The following is a 20065-nucleotide window of genomic DNA, read 5'->3' on the forward strand; positions in this document are numbered from 1 at the left end:
GTCGTTTTCGATAAACGCTTAAGAGATAAATTATGCGAGACATGCAATTAATCTTCATCTTAAAGTTTAAGTTTGAATACTTAACAAATTAATAGCATAGTCTTCATCTTAAAGTTTAAGTTTGAATACTTAACAAATTAATAGCATAGTTGCACAGATTGCCCATGATCAATACTCTATGCATAATTAATATTGTTTGATATTAATACTCAATAATGTACTTTAAATAGTCGACGAATTGTTTAACTAATTTACACTCAGTAAAAGTAGTACAGTTCGTTCAATAAAATAAAATTCTTAAATCAATCCTTATTCTCTCAAGAATTTTTCAAATAACTGCACAGCCTTCAAAATTAACATGTATGAAAGCTACAGTCGAGTGTACTTGACCGCAACCCATTTTGAATAAAAACAAACAAATTTGGTATTAATTTTAAAATATACCACAAAAATACTAACAAAATGCCTAAGGTTATATTGGTATATTGACAGAATACTATAATTGTCAGCAATTTTTGTTATACGAGTTTTATATAAAAGAACATATCTTTTTCAAACTATTCAAAATGGATATTCATAATATCCAAACGCTCTTAAATCGAGAATCTTAAGAACGTTACTGAATGTAGAATTTTCTATATTTTAATTCTCGTTGAAGTTTTGAATCCGTAAATTCGTGATTAAAGAACAAAACTACTAAATGATTGTATGGATATTTGTCCTTACATAAACTTATCTTGCTATCATTTGCTTATAATTTGTTGATATTTCTGCTAAAGTAACACATTATTTAATGTGCTGATGATAGCTTAAAAGACAATAAGTCTTTAATCTTAAAGCCATTCTGATCTATTGTGAGCTAAGCTCTAAGCATTTGCTGCCAGTTCATTTTGGGGGCTTTTACTTCACTTGCGAGCCATCGTAAATTGTCTCCGGTTGATTCGGCTTTCGTTTTCAATTCAATTCATTCCTGGGCGTCCTATCATTATTCGCCGGCAATTTGTTGAGTAAATTTATGAGCCTTGATGCTGAACACTCTGGTCGGTTGGTAGAAGCAACTTGCCGCTTAGCTGTTGGCACTTGGCGTTTGGCGTTTGGCTTTGCGATGCCATGCTTCAATCCTTAACTGTTTATCGCCAGCTATGCCAAGGGATGATGGCGGCGATGCTGACCACTTAATAAAATTGTCACAGGTTCATTGTTCGCATTGTGTTGCCAATGTGTGTATGTGGGCATTATTGTCGCCTCTTATTATCAGCTGCTGTGGTTGCTCTTTGTTACCTTTAATTGCTGCCCCTCTCTCTCCCTCTCTCACTCTCTCTCTCTATCCTTTTCTCTCTTATTGTTGTCGGCAGACGGCTGCCGTTTACCGTCTGCCAGCTGCGTTTTTATCGGCAGAGCTCCAACAAAAAAAGAGAAGAAAAATAAATTAACTTGTCGCATTTTCACATTGACAATTTCTGGCCTCTATTGGCCATGGCCCTTTTTGGCTGGCGCCCTCTTCAATTTTTTTTGTATTTTCATTTGGATTTTATTTGTGGAGCATCGAAACCAAACGAAACGAAACGATACGAACGAGGAGGATATTTTATATTGTTTTATGAACTTTTGTGACCGGAATCAAAGTTACGTACTCGCTGATACTCTGATACTTTAATGGCCCGCCAACGGGGAGTGATTTAGCAAATTGACAGATTATTGGCATTTTATTGGCTCACGCCCAGCAAAACAATGGCAGCATTTTAATTGTCGCGTATACGCCGTGTTAGCTGCCCATAAGTACTCGCATGCCATAACGCGCCACAACGACTGTCATATCGATTTGCAATTACTTTTAAAACCTGACAGCAAACACATTTGGGCAACTGCATATGAGCCTGGCTAGCCAAAGCTCAAAGAGCTCAAATTTCCAACCAAATGTGAAGGGAGATTTTTGTGCTGAGTTTACAGAATAACTTTGTTAATATATTGATGGCAACGGATTTCCGGCCAAGTTGACAGTGCTTCACAAAGAGATTTAAGTTCAAGTTCAGCTTGCTTCATTTCAACTTATTTTAATATAATTGACCCCACGCAACAGAAGTTGCAAACTATCTGTAAAGGAGTTAAAGTTAGCATGTTAGTATTAAAAGCACTTTTCTCATGGCAGTTTTCTTAAATTTCAAATATGGTAAATTATCTACAATTTTATTGAAGACCTAGATCAGAAACTATAAGGAATAGAGACAAAATTTTTATTCAACATTTGCAGATCGAAAAAATAGCAAATCAATAGTTTTGAAGCTAGAGTCGTCACAATAAATAAAATAAAAATAAAAATAAATGTAAGTTGCTTTGTCAGCCAGTCTATGGTATATTTTTAATGTAATACTATATCACTATATACTATATACCACATATCGCCTAGTATATGTTTTAGTTTTATTCGTCATATCTATTTGTATGTATGCTTCAGATTTTTTTGGTATATTAATTTAGTATATTTAAAGAATGCGGTTGAAGATGGGTAATCACAGTCTCGACTGCAGCTTTACATGTTTTTTAGTGTCGGGTGTAAGTAAAATATGTTATTCTCTGTCTTGAAATTACTAAAATTAAACAAAAAAATAAATCACTTTGCACTTAATAATATAACACATAAATATATGGGCTCTATTTTGCTAAGAGTTGATTGACTCTTGAATACTTTGACTGCCGTTCAGCTGGTTAACTATATTCTGCCCGGTTGACTGTTGGCTGTGGTCCAACCCAAAGCAATGACCACATTATTTGCCTGAAATTCCATCAAGAGCAAATGTGTGTGTTGAAAAGTGTCACAAGCCTGGTTGGTAGTTGATCGCCACACACATTTGTCTGCCATAATTAAAGCCGCAAATGGTGTAGTTTTCAATTGCGCCGTGTCCAAACAACAAACAACAACAAACATAAACAGAAAGGGGCACGTTTAGGTCAGCGTTTGTTATTTATCGTGCGTGCTCTATGCGCTGTGTGCGGGCCAATATTAAAAAAGTATAAATAACATGGCACTTACTGTAGAGCTTTATGTTGCCGTCCATGTCGCCACGAGGATTCTTGGCGACGCATTTGTAGTTGCCATAATCGCTGCTCTGCACATTGGTTATCGTCAGTCGCATGGTCGCCTTATACGATGGATTGCCCGGAATCGTTTCAGTTCTGTAAATTATAATAAAGATAAAGGAGAATGCTTATTATTGTAACTCAAACACAACTGGAAGGCGTAAACAAATGAATTCAATATAGCTAAATTGTAATCGCATCACACTAATTTGGGCAAGTTCAATGACAGCCGTGACTACGTCGTCCATCGTGTGTCGTGTACCATGTGTGTTTGCAGTCGTTATAGGTCAGTGGCGAGTGTCGCAGTCACAATGAGCATCAATCAGTGATATCAAGGCCAAGGTGAAACTGATAAGCGGAGCGTCGTCAGTGTCGTCAACGCTGGCGTCCATTTAATCAAACCAAATCAGAATGCGACCCGGCACACAAAATAAACCTCGGAGCACAGTGGCTGCCAAGCACTCCCCAACAAGGTGTTGTCACTTTTGAAAGATTACAAAATCATTTGGTTTTTTACCATTTACTTTTAACAAAGCATATAATACCATTGCGGCTAACGTATTTAAAATAATTCTGTCCTGAAGGTTCTACATACGATTTTAGGCACCTTTGGAAGATAATTCGACTCAAATATAAATTTGTTACCTGAACTAATTTATATTCTTACTTATACTTGTAACTATGAAAACAAATGAACTCTCTATCTAAATTTTCAATTTTTTATGCTTTCAAAATTGCAATTTAGCTGAAGCATTTGAGTTTTGATTAATAATTTCTTATCAAAGACAAACAATGACAAATCAAGTGAATGAATCCAAATTATGGTACAATACAAATCAAATATTGGAATATTATGTTTATATACTATATATCAAAAAAATAATCTTATTTTTGTATACAATGGAATTTTACTGTTTTTTTAAATTTGTTTTTTATTTTGTAGTTGTATTTGCTTGGCATCAAAAATTGCCATTGATATTTTCAAAATAAATAAAACAATTTCGTAAATTCTAAAAATAAATTCAAGAAAATTCTAGTTGTTTAAAAACTCCAATCACAGCCTGGTATATTTTTATTAAATATAAATTTGCAAAAGAAATAAAAAATATTATATAGGCTTTTATCTAAAGGTATCTAAATCGTAACTGTATTTTTTAAGCAGTTAAATAACCACTGCTTCCACTGTGCCGCTCTGCGATGAAGACTGACAGGCAGTCAACGCTCTAATATTGCACAGCCAGCTGGTCAAGCTGCGCTCCGAGTCTAGTTCAACTACTGGACACAGTTTTAGTTCCAGTTATAGTGCTAGTTATATCGCAGCAGCAGCCGCAGCATGCTCAAGCTCAGCCTCATTGGCTGGCTGCTGTGCTCGCTCACGTGGCGCACCACGCCCACCAGCTGTCGCCAGACGCGGCCAGCTCCCAGCATCCAAGAGCTGCTCGCCACTCAGCTGCAGAGCTACATGGACACCAAGGCGCGACCGTGCGAGAATTTTTATCAGTATGCCTGCGGCAATTGGCAGCTGCATCAGCAAGCACCGCAAGACAACAAGGAGGAGCAACCAGCAGCCGGACAGCAGCAGCATCAGCAGCAACCGCAAAGGGATCAACGCGAGGCACAGCAGGATTCACAATTGCAGCCAAGCGACACGCTTGCTGTGCTGGATTACTCGCTAAATCGTCAGCTTGAACTGTTGCTGCGACGTGGCAATGCAGCTGGCAATGAGAGCAGCGCCGAGGAGCAGCAATTGCTGCCAGAGCTGCACGAGAAGATGCGCAGCTATTATCGCGCCTGCAAGCGATTGAAGCCCTACAATCTGAAGAAGTATCTGCAGCTGCTGCCGCCGAGCAACGGCAGCCACTGGCCGCTGTTGAGTCGGAGCTGGCAGCCGGAAAAGTTCAACTGGCTGGCTACAATTGGCAGACTTCGTTTGTATGGCTTGAATGGCGTGCTGCTTAAGGAGCAGGTGCTGCCGCGCTGGGACGATGCCGGGAGCTACAGTTTGTACCTGGACAAGCCCGGTTTGGTGGAGACAGCGCCCATAGGCGAGGGTGCCATGATCGAGCTGCTGTTGGACATTGGTCAGACAAAGCGCGTGGCCAATGAACTGGCCCGCCAGGTGGACAGCTTTGAACGGCAGCTGCATCGACTGCAGGAACTGGAGGACGACGAGGGCGCCAAGGAAATGCAGCTGGGCTATTTGGCCGAGGATTTGCCACAGCTGCAGTGGCTCAACTACATGCAGCAATTGCTTGGCCACGACTTGGATCTGCGCTCCACGCTCATCATACAGAATGTGCCGTACTTGCGGGCTCTGGACAAGCTGCTGCAGCGTCAGAAGCCGGAGACGCTGTGCAACTACATCATGCTGAAGCTGCTCGCATTCCTGAAGCAGCAAGGTCCAGCGGAGATATCGCGAGTCGAGTGCATTGCCAGCTTGAGGCGTGCCATGCCGTTGGCTGCCAGCTGGCTGATTGGACAGCGATTCCATGATCCGAGAAACGAGGCGATCGTGAGTGATCTATTCAGTCGTCTGAAGCTACGCTTTGGCCAGCTGCTCGCCGAGAATCGTCTGCAATTGCAGCCACCGATTGTGCAGGTGTTGCGAGAGAAGTTGCAAGCCATGCGACTGCAGCTGGGATTTGTGCAGTTGAATGACTCAGATCAGGTGGAGAATTACTACGAGAGAGTGCAGCTCAGTGCCCACAATTTCTATGGCAATCAGCTAGCTTTGCTGCGACTCCGCGTCGAACAGAATCACGAGTTGCTGCTCCGGGAGAACAACTGCTCGCTGTCGGATCTTAGCTATCTGATGGAGCTGTGGCAGAGCAGCAGCTCGTCGCCGTTCTATGTGAAGCCGAGGAACCTGGTGATGCTGCCGTACGGCCTGCTGCAACTGCCCGTGTGGCATCGCAACATGAGCGAGCTGCAGCAGCACGCGATGCTTGGCTTTGCCTTGGCCCACGAGCTGTTGCACGGCTTCGACAGCTCGGGCATTGAGTACGACAGCGTGGGCAACATTATGGGACCCAGCGAGGAGATTTCGAGCAACTCGCGCTTCGCACAGAGCCTCAACTGCATGCAACAGCAACTTGCCACAGGGTCCAGGTCGCTCAACGAGAAGCTGGCCGACTACGAGGCATTGCGTGTGGTGTACGAGACGTTTTTCGGGGCAGACATGCTGGTGGATCGCAAGGAGCCAAGAGATCCGCTGCTGCCACAGTTCAGTCAACGGCAGCGCTTCTTCATCAGCTTCGCGCAGTTCTTTTGCGGCAAGTTGCAGAGCCTCAGCCTGCAGGCATCGCAGCATCTGGAGCACGCTGTTGATGAGTTGCGGGTGCTGCAAACGTTGGCCAACTACGAGGAATTCTCGCGTGAATTCGGCTGCGAGCGACGCACCAAAATGCAGGCGAAACAAAAGTGTAAAGTCTGGTGACATTTTCAATTATTATTAAGTACAGCAATAGATTGTTTATTGTTCAATATAAGTTTAAAACACACACTCAACATTACCACATCCGGCACTTTTTAGCGGGATGCATTTGGTCCACATCCTGTCGACAATTGTGGGCCTGGGCGAAGGCTGGAAAGTTGATCATCACCTGACGGAGGCGCAACTCATCTGTATCGTGATCCACAAACTCCGAAGAGGTTCCATCGCCGCAGAAGAATTGTGCCAAATTCAGGAAGAACAGCTGTATCAGTGGTCGACTCGTAAACTCAGGCTGCGTCCGGTTGAAAGGAGAATCGTCAGCGAAGTAAGCATCGTAGGCTAGACGAATGCCTGTGATATCGGCTTCACGTTCGTCCAGATAAGCTGTTTCGTTGCTATTCATGCAGTCTTCGGCTACTTTGTAAAGCCTCTTCTCCATTATACCTGCACCCAATTCGTAGCCATTGCCTTGGAAATCGAAATGAATGCCGCCGGTAACAAAGCCGTGCATCAACTCATGGGCGAGCATGAAGCCTAGCAAACTCATTTTGAAGACATCGTGAGCCTCACGGTGGAAGATTGGTTCCTGCATTATGCCATATGGCACAATGATCAGATTTTGGCGCAGCAAATAGTACGGCGTGGAACTCATTGCCGTATCCGAGTCGGTCATCAGAAAGTAACTGGTGGCGCTCAAAGCGGACTTGTGTAGCTGACCAAACCAGCGACTTGTGCGGAACTCCAACAGCTTCAGGTGACATTGCGCGTAATTGTCGCCATCGGAAAATTTCAGATCCGCATAGAACTCTTCAACAAACTTGGTTCGATTTACGTCTTGCGGCATGTTGCCAAATTTAATCCACATCCTCGTCGCTTTAGTTTGCAGATGTCTCAATTGATTGCGCGTCAAGCGCAGCCGATTGCCGTCGAGCTCGAGCAGAAATTGCTTGCGCAGCTGTTCAAAGAGCTGATGTAGATCGTCTTCGTGCTGTCGCATCTTATCGGCACTAATGAATCGCTGCTCGTACAGCAGACTTACGGCCAATTCCATGTTCCGCCGCACATCCTGGATACAGGAAATCTCATCGTCAATGTCCATAGCCTCCTCGATAACATGTGATGCAAAGCGTAGCATTATGTATGTAGCAATCACCTCAGGATCTTCGTGTTGAAGCAGCTCAATCAGACCGACGAGATAGTCCATGTTATCAACTTGCACCTTGTAGTTGGAGGGTACGGTCTGGTTGCACACAATATTCACATAGTTTCGCCATTTGCCCCGCGTCCTCTGATCGAGTCGTCGCAAAGTCACGTCTACCGAGTCGCCCTCGGACAATCTTTCGGCCAAGGTGCGCACAGATAACTCCAAGTTCTTCACCTTGCCCGACAGGCTGAACGCCTTTCTTCTCTCCACACCCATCAACCGCAGCATCAACTTGGTCATTGTAGACGATTGCAGACGCTCGTTCTTCTCCTGAAAGCTGGGCACATCGATGTCAATTATGTACTTGCTGCTGTTAAAAATGTCCTGGTTGACGTCCAGTTTAAAGAACACATTCGACATTCCGTATCGCCGCAAACGTGCCAGTGTCTCCATCCATTGGAACTTTTGTCTGCCCCACGGATGAGATTTAGCGTTAAACTGTGGCCATGGAATCTGATCATTCGGCGGCACCAGTCGTAGATAATTTTTGGAGTTTAGTGAACTTGTTTTTGTCTGGCGACAACTTTGGTAGAATTTCAAGACTTTGCTCTCGACTGCACTGAGTTGATTCACCGATCGCTGTGCCAGCTCATTCATGAGCAGAACAAGATTTTGATTTACAGCGTGATCGATTTTGCCAGTTATCTCGATGTAATTGTCATTCTCATGCACCTCGGCCCACTTGCCACACGCGTATCCATAGTAATCATCGCACGCCGGAATTGTTTCGTTCATATAGCTGAGGATTTCATTAAGAATTCGCGTATCCACACTTTCCGATTTTGCATTAGTTGCAAATATAATGAGTAGTAGGAACAACAGTCCATTGAAGACGCGGCTCGTTCTCGATGTTGTCATTATCGCGATTATTAACAGACTGTTTTCACCTCAGCTCAGTCATAGCTTTTAGTATGTGGCAATTGTTGGCTGATAATGCTTAGTGTCAGAGAGACATATTCGCTAGATTACAACATTTATTGCGACTTCAACAAACAACGCAATCTGACCAAAATATATGAATCAAGTATTTGTTATTTTTTATCGCTACACAGGAAATAAAATCTATATTGAAAAGTCGATTGCAAATCTTATGTTAAGATTTTTTCAATCTTAAAATAAATGAATCTAAAAATCAGATTTTTATGTTTAAAAAATCTTAAATCAATATGTTAAATTTGCATTTTAAGATTATCAACAACTTATTTTAAAATTAAATCTTGATTCAAGAAAATTTAATTCTGGATTGATAAGAAGATTGTAAATCTTGATTTAAAAACTTTTTATTCTTAAAAGAAAAATGTATTTACTTGTTTCTTAAAATGTTGCAATTGCCTTCTATTCAAATTAGAGCCTAATTTATACCGCAAATCATTGTACACCATGTCATCGTTGATCTTGAGTTCAAACTCTATATTCGGTTCGTATATAAAAAGGTGTAAGTGGTTATAATTGTAACTAATATGTATGTGCTAAAAAAAAACGCAATCTATTTTTTGGTTGGCATTTTTGGATCACTTTAGAGAATTTTGCATTCTTTAAAGAAGATTATAATCCTAAATTTCAAATTTTTTTGCAGAATTTCGATCTTTATTTATGAATAAACGTTCTTGATTCAGTTTTGACATCATACAATCTCGACTCAAGATTTTATTCTTGATTTTAGCAAGTTTTTTCTTTCTGTGTACTCACTTGTACTTGGTGGACTCGGTAATCATTTGCTCATTCTCTCGCGTCCAGTAATTGAGGGATGTGGGATTTGCTTCGATGAAGCACTCGAGCGTGACATTGAAACCCATGGGAATCCCCACCAGCTGATGTGGAATCCAAACCATTGGTGAAACTGCGAAGTAGAAATGAAGCAACCAAAAAGATGTTCGTATATTTGTAGAGCAATTCGCAGCGTTGGTGATAACTCACAGTCGACGCTGACTTTGATGCGCTTGGAGACGCTGGGCGGCACACCGTTTGAGGCAATGCAGAGATAAGCGCCCATGTGGAGGCGCGAGATGCGCTCCAATTCCAACGAGTCCGTCTCCAGGTCATTCACTGCAACAATGAAGTTCTCAAATAAAACCAGAGCGAGAGAACGAGCTGCAGCTGGACTTACCTTCGAGCGTTTTGTTGATGACAATTTTATGGTTGTCATCCCGTTTCCATTTGATGGACGGCTCCGGGCTGCCTTTCGCCTTGCAGCGCAGTGTAACATTGTCGCCCTCGCGTACAATCACATCACTCGAGGTCAGCGCATCGTCAATGTTTGGTGGCACTGTAAGCGGTGGAGGGAGGTAAGGATATTTCCGAAATGGGTATTATTATTCATGCCAGCTAAACATAAACTCAAAGCAAGCAGCTCTTGATTTAAATGCAAAAACTTTTTGCATTTTTGGCAAACATCTTTGCCAAGAAAGTGGAAACGGCAACAAAATACAAATATTCCACAACGGCGAAAAAAACATCGCGAACTCAAAATACTCTTATGGATCTTTGAAACATAATTCTGAAGAAATTACATATTAAGTATACGTATAAATTTATCAAAGCTTGTTCAATTAATATATTTTTCGAACACTTAATTGATTGATCAATAATGATATCATTAAATATTCATAATTTCAATTCTCTTGAGACTATTTCTCTCCCGTTTAATCTTTCTACTTAAGCCAAAGTAAACAGCGAAAGCATGATACTCAGCTTAGTGAGCGTAGAAAAAAGCATTTCACGCATTGTTGAGTTTGACGCGCTGATTCAACTTTGTCCCGGGAGATATTTTAGTTTAAGCCTAATTAGCTTTGCTACGAGACTTTGGCCTGGCTAACTTCTGGGGCGACTCTGTTAATTTAAAAATCGATGCAGCCAACCTTCATCAAATTGTCATCAGCCTTCGGAGGGAGACGTCGCAGTCGCCGTCGCCATCGCCATAGCTGTCCCCGTCGCCATCGTCGGCGTCTTTGTCGCTGCTTTCTGGCTTTCAATTGCTGACTGAACGTTTCTGTCAAACCCTTTTTACTTTTGCTTTACTTTGCCCTTCAAGTCGCAAATCTGTAATGAAAAATCTATGCAAATCAAAGCGCACAAAGCTAGAGGCCATGGCTATGGATTTGGCCAGACCCAAAAGCCAGACAAGCGGACAGACATTCGAACGGTTGTTGACGGAGAAGGGGGACGGGGAATGGATTGAACGCATGGACAGTCAGATCGAAGGCTATACTGGACATATGGACGGCGCGGAGGGACTAAAGTACATATACTTGCTGACAGCCGCAGCTGCAGTTTGTCTCATTTGATATTCCAAGCGATGCCTGTAATCAAAAGATATCGCATGCAATTTTTTTCATTTCATTCGCAGTCCGAACAAGGTCTTTGGGTCACGCGTCTGAAGTTGACGCGCCGCCAATTTCTATATATAGTACGTATATGTATGTATGTACATCAAGTAATCAATAATTCCAGCTAGCATTCAATGCATGAATATTTCACGAGAAATTATAGATAATTATGGGTATTTAGAGAAATTAGTAAACGCTTTGCAATTTCGCAAACTAAATGTATTAATTTGATTTCATTTATGATAATTTAATATGCTGATTAGAATATTGTAAACAACTGAATGTAGTTGCGACTAACAATGAATAAATAAAATGCCAAATGAACAGTCTCTATTTAGTAAATAAATACAGTTAATATATATAACCCGTAATATAATTTATTTGCATTAACATCAGATAATAGAAAATAGATGCATAAATTAAAGAGCATGAATTTCGCTAATAAACTCAATTTATAAATCTGAACTGCTAATTTCATTTCGCGATGCTTCTTTAAGGCCAACAACCAGTTAAGGTTAAATCTCTACCTTTTGGTCACATCCCCCGTCGTGGGGGGAATGAACACGCCGCATAAAACCAAACTGTAATTAAAAGTTGCAATTACTTGAACTTTTTCTATGCGCCTGTAAACTTTTGTCTCTGGCTCCTTCATCTCTCTCGGCTGGCTCATAATACCCCAATAAGAAGAAGAAGGAGTCAGAACCTTTATGAGCCAAAAGAGAGACTAGAAAAAAGCAGAAGAAAAGGAAAGAAAAGGAAGAGAGAAGGAAACTTTGTTCGAACCATTTGCTGTACTATTAATAAACGCTTGATGTGCTAATCGTCGAGCTGGACACGAACACACGCTGAATCGCTCCTTGGGCAGCTGTTGTCCTCCCCATTTGACATATTAGTTTCTTTATTGATATTTAGCAGCTGGCGACAAAGGCGAAAACTTTTCCCACACACACACAGAGACAGAGACAGACGTGTTCATACTCGTATTGTATATATTGTTTTCTAGGGTAAACTTTTCACATACAAGCTGCAAATTTAATTAGCAAAAGTCAACGCAATGAGCAAAGTTTCGACTTTGAGGCCTGTCAGCCAGCCACATGCCCAATAAAGCATCCACATTGAAAAACTGAACCCTCATTGCATCAATAATTTATAATTGCGAATCGCGAAGGGGATCAACATACAAAGTTCAGATAATGCGCCAAATTATTTAATTGCCGTGTCCGCTTGCCAAGTTTTTCGCTCTGCTGATAACATGAACTGGCCAAACGAAGCAACCAAGCAACCGAGCAACCAAACGAGCCATCTAACCATCTAATGAGCGGCAATTAGTCTTCATATCCTTACCGCACACGTAGCTCTATTTGAGTTTATTATGCGAACCATAAATTTTGTGTTGCCTCCCAAAAAAGTTGCACGCTCACATCTAAATGCGACAATTAAATGCTCTTCTTGTTAATTTCATAAATATGTGTTTGGCATACAAAATATACATACATACATAGTTTTATTTTCTGTATATATTGATGCAAATATTTAAATAACTTCTAAAATTTCTAATAATAGATACAAAGCTAATCCTATATCATTTGCTATTTGTATTTAAACAATTTTTTAACTTAAGCTAATATAATAAGAAAGTCATTTTCTTAACATATCTGCATTGTTTCATATTATTTGCATAATTTATCTGAGAATTATCCTCAGCACATCGTTGTTTATAATCCTGTCTTACGAATTAATTGTGCTTCTTATGTAAACAATTTATTTAAACTATAAATGAGTGATTAACTTATATTTCATTCATAAATTTTGTCATTTAATTTATTTGCTTATTCCTTAATTAATATATTATTGAACTATGCTTTTGCAAATCGTTGACTACGATCTTGTTTTATGGATTATTTATTATGTTTTTATTTCTTTTTTAATTTCTTTAAGCGGAGATCATTTTATATTTCATTAGACCACTTTGTCCTTTTAAATATTTGTATTTTCTAATTACATTCTCGCTATATCACAGGCTAAATATGTTAGCAATAATGTGTAGTTGTTAGCAACAATAAATAGGTAGGTAGTCGGTTGCTTTCAACTCAGCGGCACATTTGCTGACTCCTCCCTTTGCTTGTGAATGTCAACGTTGTAATTGAATTTAATAAATTGCCTCATTATGTGAGCAGAAATTAAAAATTATGCGCCAACAGAGTAAACATTGTACAGTGGTCGCTTCGTTATAGTTGTTGGCTGTTGCTCGTTGTTGTTTGCCATGTTGTAGCATGTTGTTGCATTGTTGTTTTGCATTTTGTGCGGTCATTTGGCCGACTTTTGAGCTGGGGATTTCCCCCCAATTGCACTCACACCGAGCGCGCGATGCGAGGCGATTCCCCGGGGCGCCGCAAAGTATGCAACACACAACGCTCTGCCAGTTGGAGCCGCATTTAAATGCATTTTGTGTGCGTGGCTCATAAATTCAAACGCGTTTAATGTTTGTTTTTACAGACCTCTCTCCCTTTCTCTCTCTCTTCACTCTCTCTCCACTGTCACGCAACAGCGTTTTATAATTTTGTGCCTTTTTCGAGGAGATTTTATTTCATGGGCCTCGCGCGCTTGTTTCGAAATCGGCATTTTCTGTTTGACTCAGCAAATTAAATTCACAAATGTTGTGCGCTACGCTCTCTGAAATTTATTTATTTATATACTCGTTTGCCGAACAACATACTGCATTTTTTCGCCTATTTAGATGATGGCAAATGCAACGTTTTAATTTCATTACATTTGCTGCACAATGTAATTATCATTTTTTCACCACTTAAATTGTTAAATTGAGTGCCCAAAGGGCCGTGTGGGCAGCTGGAGTGTCACGTGTTCCTAACATGTTTATGCATATTCAGTAAACTCAACCATATACAACCCGTAGTTTTTTCACTATTGCGCGTCATTTAATTTTGTTGGGCTTAATTGGATTTGATATGTAAATGAAATGCTTTTCATTTGATTTTATTTTGCTATATTTGACAATCTCAATTTTGTGTTTATGGTTAGGCATCCGTTGTTTTTTCTACAACTTTTTTTTGGCTGATGCGCGCTTCTGATTTTTTAATATTTAAAATAATTTGCACAACAAGCTATTTGCTTGTTTGACATATGATAACTAAATATACAGTTAAAAGAGTAACCCTCAATTACGATATAAATTGACCAGAGTGAAAGGTTGGAAAAAATGTGCATCAAATCACAATTGCAATTAAATATCTGGTTTAATGAAATACTCGAAATCCAACCATAAATGAATTTCTCATTTAGTGCATTCAAATTAATTATGATAAAAGCTTTTAGGTGCCTTTAAAGCCACACTTAAATCCACGTTTACATCCAATATTAATGCATTTAATAATCTCCTGCAATAAGCGCAATTATATCAGAGCAGCAGAGGGTGAAACTAAATAGTTTGTTCTTTACACTTCATTTAAGTTGCGTCTTTGTGGGCAAAAATAAGATGGACAACCGTTAAATGCTGCAAATAGCTTGTGTGGTTTGAATTGTTTTTCTTTGTCGCACACCCAATGAAAACAGCAAATAATAGTTGTGCAGCCAGGGTAAAGGAAAAGCGAGTCCACAAAAAAGTGCGCGATAAAAAAATTGTCGAGAGACGGACTTTGTTTACCCATTTGGCAGTTTTCAGCTTTCAGTTTTCGGTTTCCATTGTTAATTGTTTGGTTAGTTTGTTTTTTATTTGTTTGCTGTCATTGTTGTTTGGCTGCTGCTTTAGCAAGGACGCTCTCAATTGGCTGCGATCCTTTGCCTTGCGGCATTCGCAAAGTTAACCTATAAATCTAATAAAAATGTATCCAAGTTTTCAATGTTCTAGGAAATGCTGGAATTTCGCATGAGATCCGCTTTTCAAGTTGACAAATCAACATCATCCGGTGGACAAACATGCAGCGCACAGAGCATAACGCACTAGACAGCACAGCAGAGAAGGATTTTTTTTTGTGTGCAAAGGGGAAAGCGCAGCAGGACAGTGGACAGAGTGGGGGCAACAGACGTTTTGCGGCAGTCACATAAATCAGTTTTTGTGGCAAAACTTGAAAAATATGTGCGCAAACAAATGGCAACCAAGCGGAGGAGGCTGCACAACTGAAAACTGAAAACTGCGCCATGCAACAGTTAGGACGTGGACAAGCCAACACACAGAGATACGAGACAGAGGCAAGAGGCAGGGAGCAGAGGAAGGGGCAGAGGCAGACAAAGACTGCGAGGCACACATGCAAATGCGCCAGGACAGACAGAAAAGGACACATATGCTGCACGTAGCAGGATTTTAGTTTAGGCTGGTCGGAAAAATAGAATAAAAAAACATGAACCATGAACCAACTTCATATGAAAATCGGAGCATACCAATTTCTATATCTATATCTATATCTATATCTATATCTATATCTATATCTATATCTATATCTATATCTATATCTATATCTATATCTATATCTATATCTATATCTATATCTATATCTATATCTATATCTATATCTATATCTATATCTATATCTATATCTATATCTATATCTATATCTATATCTATATCTATATCTATATCTATATCTATATCTATATCTATATCTATATCTATATCTATATCTATATCTATATCTATATCTATATCTATATCTATATCTATATCTATATCTATATCTATATCTATATCTATATCTATATCTATATCTATATCTATATCTATATCTATATCTATATCTATATCTATATATCTATATCTATATCTATATCTATATCTATATCTATATCTATATCTATATCTATATCTATATCTATATCTATATCTATATCTATATCTATATCTATATCTATATCTATATCTATATCTATATCTATATCTATATCTATATCTATATCTATATCTATATCTATATCTATATCTATATCTATATCTATATCTATATCTATATCTATATCTATATCTATATCTATATCTATATCTATATCTATATCTATATCTATATCTATATCTATATCTATATCTATATCTATATCTATATCTACCCATTTGCTGCATAGCTTATATACCCTATTCAAAGTAGAGTGTGAGTATAAAATGCCTGTGGCATATTTTAATTCTTTTTTTATATTCCTCGTTTTCTTTTTTTGTTTTCTGTTTTGCCTGCTGACCAGCGACCAAAGTTGTCATAGTACTATTTTTTCCCCTGGTAAATTTGCCTTTTCAGGACTTTTGCCACATCAGCGTGTGTCGAGCATATACTAGTATGTGTCTGTGTGAGATAAGTGTAAGCTTCGTTTGTATGTTGTAAAAAAAATGTAAAAAGGAAGAAAATAACAAAAAATTACAACGACATTGCTGGGAAATTCGTGAAGCGGAGTCTGCCTCTGCCGTTTTGGTCACGCCACGTCAAATTGCCAGAACACGCGTGTGGTGCGTGTGAGGCGTGTTATTTGAGCATTTTACAACACTGAAGCGTGCTTAACGGCTTTTTGAAAGTGCTATCAGAAAGCACAGAGAGCACACAAACATAGCACACACAGGCACTCAAGAGAGCGAAAAAAAAGCATAGAAAACTGTAGAGTCAGGCATATTGCAACGCTATGTAAACATGCAACGCTTAGACGAGCCTTGCATATATGCAGCAAGGTGTGTGTTGCACCATACTGAAGGCAGGGTCAGATAAATAAATAGACACTGTAACTGATTCAGGGGCTTAAAACATGATATGCAAGGTAAAAATTTAATTTTAAAGTCACAAGAAATAAAGAAGATTATTAACAGGATTGTTAAGAAAAATATTAGTTTACTTGAATTTCTTTATTACATTTTTGAAGCTCAACAAATTTATATGGTAAGAACAACATTCTTGAAGCTCACTTTATTTCCAAAAAAAAGGTCTTGTCGAGTAGATTATTTAATCAGAGCAGGATTTAGAATCTTTGCACTCTGTTGCTTTCTATTTGTGTGAATAATTGTTACGCCTTGCCATTAAATACATATGAACATTTGATTGCGTTGTCGACCACTTGCAATATCTGCACTGGCTGAAGGAGATTTTATAGAGTTTGCACTTTGATTTATGGTTGCCAGATTCTGGCCTTTCTTCATCGAAGATAAATTTGAATAATTTGCAATTGCATTGCGCACTGAAGAACTTTACACTTCTCTTCCTTTGGTAATTAAATTTGTCGCCATTAATATTTCTGTATTTTTTAGTTTATTACAATTGTTAAGGGTAAAGTTCTTTCCTATTTTCTTTTTGTTTCCTTCTTCCTTTTTTTTTAACCATTATGAAAGGTAAGCCATCTTTTCTCTAGCAAAAATTATTTGGTATTTTTTGTTTAACTATTCTTCAATAATATTTTTTAACACCACAATAAAAGTTTAAGAAACGATATATTCGCTTTGAGATATATGAAATGAATATGAAAATTCAATAATAATGAAACATTGAATCTTATAATTTAACTGATATGTATTTGCTAAGACTTCTCTCTGGATTCTGGATGTCTTACTAAATTGTTGAACAATTGTTGTGCAATTTTAGATGATTTTGATTTGAAATAATAGTTCAAGTAAACTGACAAATGAGTTTCCAGCTGATATGAAACAATATTTATCTGCTATCTGCTGGCAAAACTCTTGCGAAAATGTTTGTACAAGTTGCACATATTGTTGGCAGAGGCGACTGGCATGCAAACGCTTGCCACAATGCAGAGAATCCTGCTGGGACCGCCCATGGTCAACTAAGCAGAGATAGAGAAACAGACACACACACACATACGACAAACATAAATGCCATTGTTCATGCGGAAATGTCAAATCTATGCATGTGGGTGTGATGGTGGTTAGTGATGTAGTAACATAAGGTGTAAATGTGGGCGATGGCATTTGAATAGCAATTTTTTAAAGCATACTTTTCAGGGCGGGCAAATGGCAAAGGCAACAACAAACGAATAAGTCATATACTATTTGTACGTTTGTTTGCCGTAATAAAGTGCTTTGTGTTGAATTTAATTGTATGTTTGTTGTTGACTCTTGTTGGGTTGGCTGGCTGGCTGGCTGGATAAAACAAGACCTAAGCGGCTTTGTTGTGGGACTAACTAATACCTGGCCACAGTTTGTTTGGCAAATGAAATGAAATATGCAGGGGACATGTGTCTAAGTTGCGACGAGTTGTTCATGTAATGCGAGGCGCACGCCAGAACAAATATTTCAATGTCAGATGTGCTGACAAAGTTTATACACGCACACACGCACACACGAACACACACACACACACGCACATTAACTTACCGACTACTTTGACAAAGCCATATTGGGTTTTGGCCGTCACCGTGTTGATTTGGCACATGTAACGCCCCATGTCCTCCTCCTGGACATTGTTGATGTGCAGAAACCAGGTGCGATGCTTGTCGTGCTTATCATGCGTTACGCTAATCCTTGGATTTCGCGTTATCACATGATTGTGAACCGTCAAAATGGCCGACTGCTCAAAGTGCATCCACGCCACCTGCAAATTGCGACAAAGACAAAGACAAAAAACAACAATAAGTTAATTTCAGCATCAAAATATAATCAGCCCGTTTATCATTTTCAACATCGAAAACATCGTATCAAATGATCATTTATAAGCAGCTGACGAAAAAGTGTCAGCGCTTTTTTATTGGCAAACTTCGGCTCCATCATCATCAATTTTTATGAAGGATTAACGACGCAACGACACCAGCGCAAAAGGATGTTGTCCGGGCTGGTCAAATTGGTAAAGTTCGCATCGCGTTGTCGTCACATGTGACAGCAGCTGCTGCTCCGTTGCAAAAGTTTGCTGCCTCCGTGCGTCATCAGGATGCGCATTCTGGACGCTCTCACTTATGCAATAGTTTCAATCGCCTCTCCGCCCAAAAAAACATCAACAACAACAAACAATTTATGCAAATTTTCAGCGTACATTGCTAAGACGAAGACGTGCACAGAAAAAAAGGGAAAGAAACACCAAACAAGCATTGTCGAAGCCATTTCAATGATAAATTTCAACGCATACATACACATACACAATAGCGAAGGGAGCAACATCAACAGACAAGTGAATAGTGGCAGATGCGTAGATCAAGATGGTAAGCAAGAGTCACTAGCAGAGGCGTCGAACGAGGGCAACAGAGAAGTAATACTATTAAGAGAAGTACAGCTTAAGATATTACAGAACTCTTGCATGGATAATATTCATTAAGAAGAATGTAACAGCTAGAGTTGAAGTAATTATTTAGCAGGCTTATGATTGATATCCCGTGAGCAGCACTTTACTTGATAACTCTTAGAGAGAGAAAACTATCGTTGAAGTGTCCTCCTCGTGGCCACCTCTGGAGCGAATGCGAATGAGAAGTGATGTGATGTGGATGTGGATGTGGATGTGGATGATGCTGATCCAATGGGGAGCCACTAGAAGCTGCTTACAGCATTAGAGAAAGGCAGAGACAGCAGAGACAGATATTGGTTAATTTTTCAATGTCTGCAATGAAAACGTGCGACACGCCAGTCGAGACAAGACGAGACGAGACGCTATTCTCTCCCCTAGGGGGAAAAAAATAGTTGTAGTCGATGGCGTTTATTTACATTGGCTCGTCGTCAGACTCTTTGGCATCTTTAGCTTCTGTTGAATAAAAATCAAGCAGCTGTAGTTTGCTTAAGTAGTTTGCCAGTGCACACTCTAACCCACCGACCATGACAACAACAACGTCAAATATTAATGAAGCCAAGTTTATCAGGCGAATGGTGAACGGCAAATGGAGGTGAAGAGCTGCAGCAAAATCAATATAAGCTGCAAGCTTTAAAAGAGACACACACTCACACACACAGATACCATTTTATACTTTACTTTTACGAACACAACATTCACTGTGGAGTGTTGAACACATTTTAAAGTGGCGACCGCAAATTTTGCGAAAATTCGCTGTCGCTGCATTTGCATTTCGCATTTTGGTAGTTTTTGAGGTCATTCAAATGAAATTAATTAG

At 39.4% G+C, this 20065-nt stretch overlaps 3 protein-coding genes across 3 annotated transcripts in view; 1 reads left to right on the plus strand and 2 right to left on the minus strand.

Annotated features, from left to right (window-relative positions):
- Positions 1-20065, minus strand: part of LOC133850371 (neurotrimin) — a 60319-nt gene that overhangs the window by 1794 nt on the left and 38460 nt on the right. Inside the window, exons 3-7 of the mRNA XM_062286446.1 lie at positions 18351-18567; positions 9823-9981; positions 9633-9761; positions 9405-9555; positions 3032-3174 (exon numbers count right to left, since the gene is read on the minus strand). Of these exons, the coding sequence (XP_062142430.1) occupies positions 3032-3174; positions 9405-9555; positions 9633-9761; positions 9823-9981; positions 18351-18567 (799 nt within the window). The remainder of the gene's footprint in view (positions 1-3031; positions 3175-9404; positions 9556-9632; positions 9762-9822; positions 9982-18350; positions 18568-20065) is intronic.
- LOC133843239 (neprilysin-4) lies at positions 4273-6514 on the plus strand. The gene has a single exon (XM_062276696.1). It carries the CDS (start codon positions 4412-4414, stop codon positions 6512-6514), a length of 2103 nt encoding a protein of 700 aa, XP_062132680.1. The 5' UTR covers positions 4273-4411.
- Positions 6507-8602, minus strand: LOC133843248 (membrane metallo-endopeptidase-like 1). The gene has a single exon (XM_062276708.1). The coding sequence runs from the start codon at positions 8571-8573 to the stop codon at positions 6588-6590; it is 1986 nt and encodes a 661-aa protein (XP_062132692.1). The 5' UTR covers positions 8574-8602; the 3' UTR covers positions 6507-6587.

This window comes from Drosophila sulfurigaster, chromosome 2L, assembly GCF_023558435.1.
Source record: "Drosophila sulfurigaster albostrigata strain 15112-1811.04 chromosome 2L, ASM2355843v2, whole genome shotgun sequence".
NCBI lineage: Eukaryota > Metazoa > Arthropoda > Insecta > Diptera > Drosophilidae > Drosophila > Drosophila sulfurigaster.

Bases quoted from the DNA above. Each gene is read 5' to 3' on its own strand.
- LOC133843239 (XM_062276696.1), top strand. From the start codon at position 4,412: ATGCTCAAGCTCAGCCTCATTGGCTGGCTGCTGTGCTCGCTCACGTGG.
- LOC133843248 (XM_062276708.1), bottom strand. From the start codon at position 8,573: ATGACAACATCGAGAACGAGCCGCGTCTTCAATGGACTGTTGTTCCTA.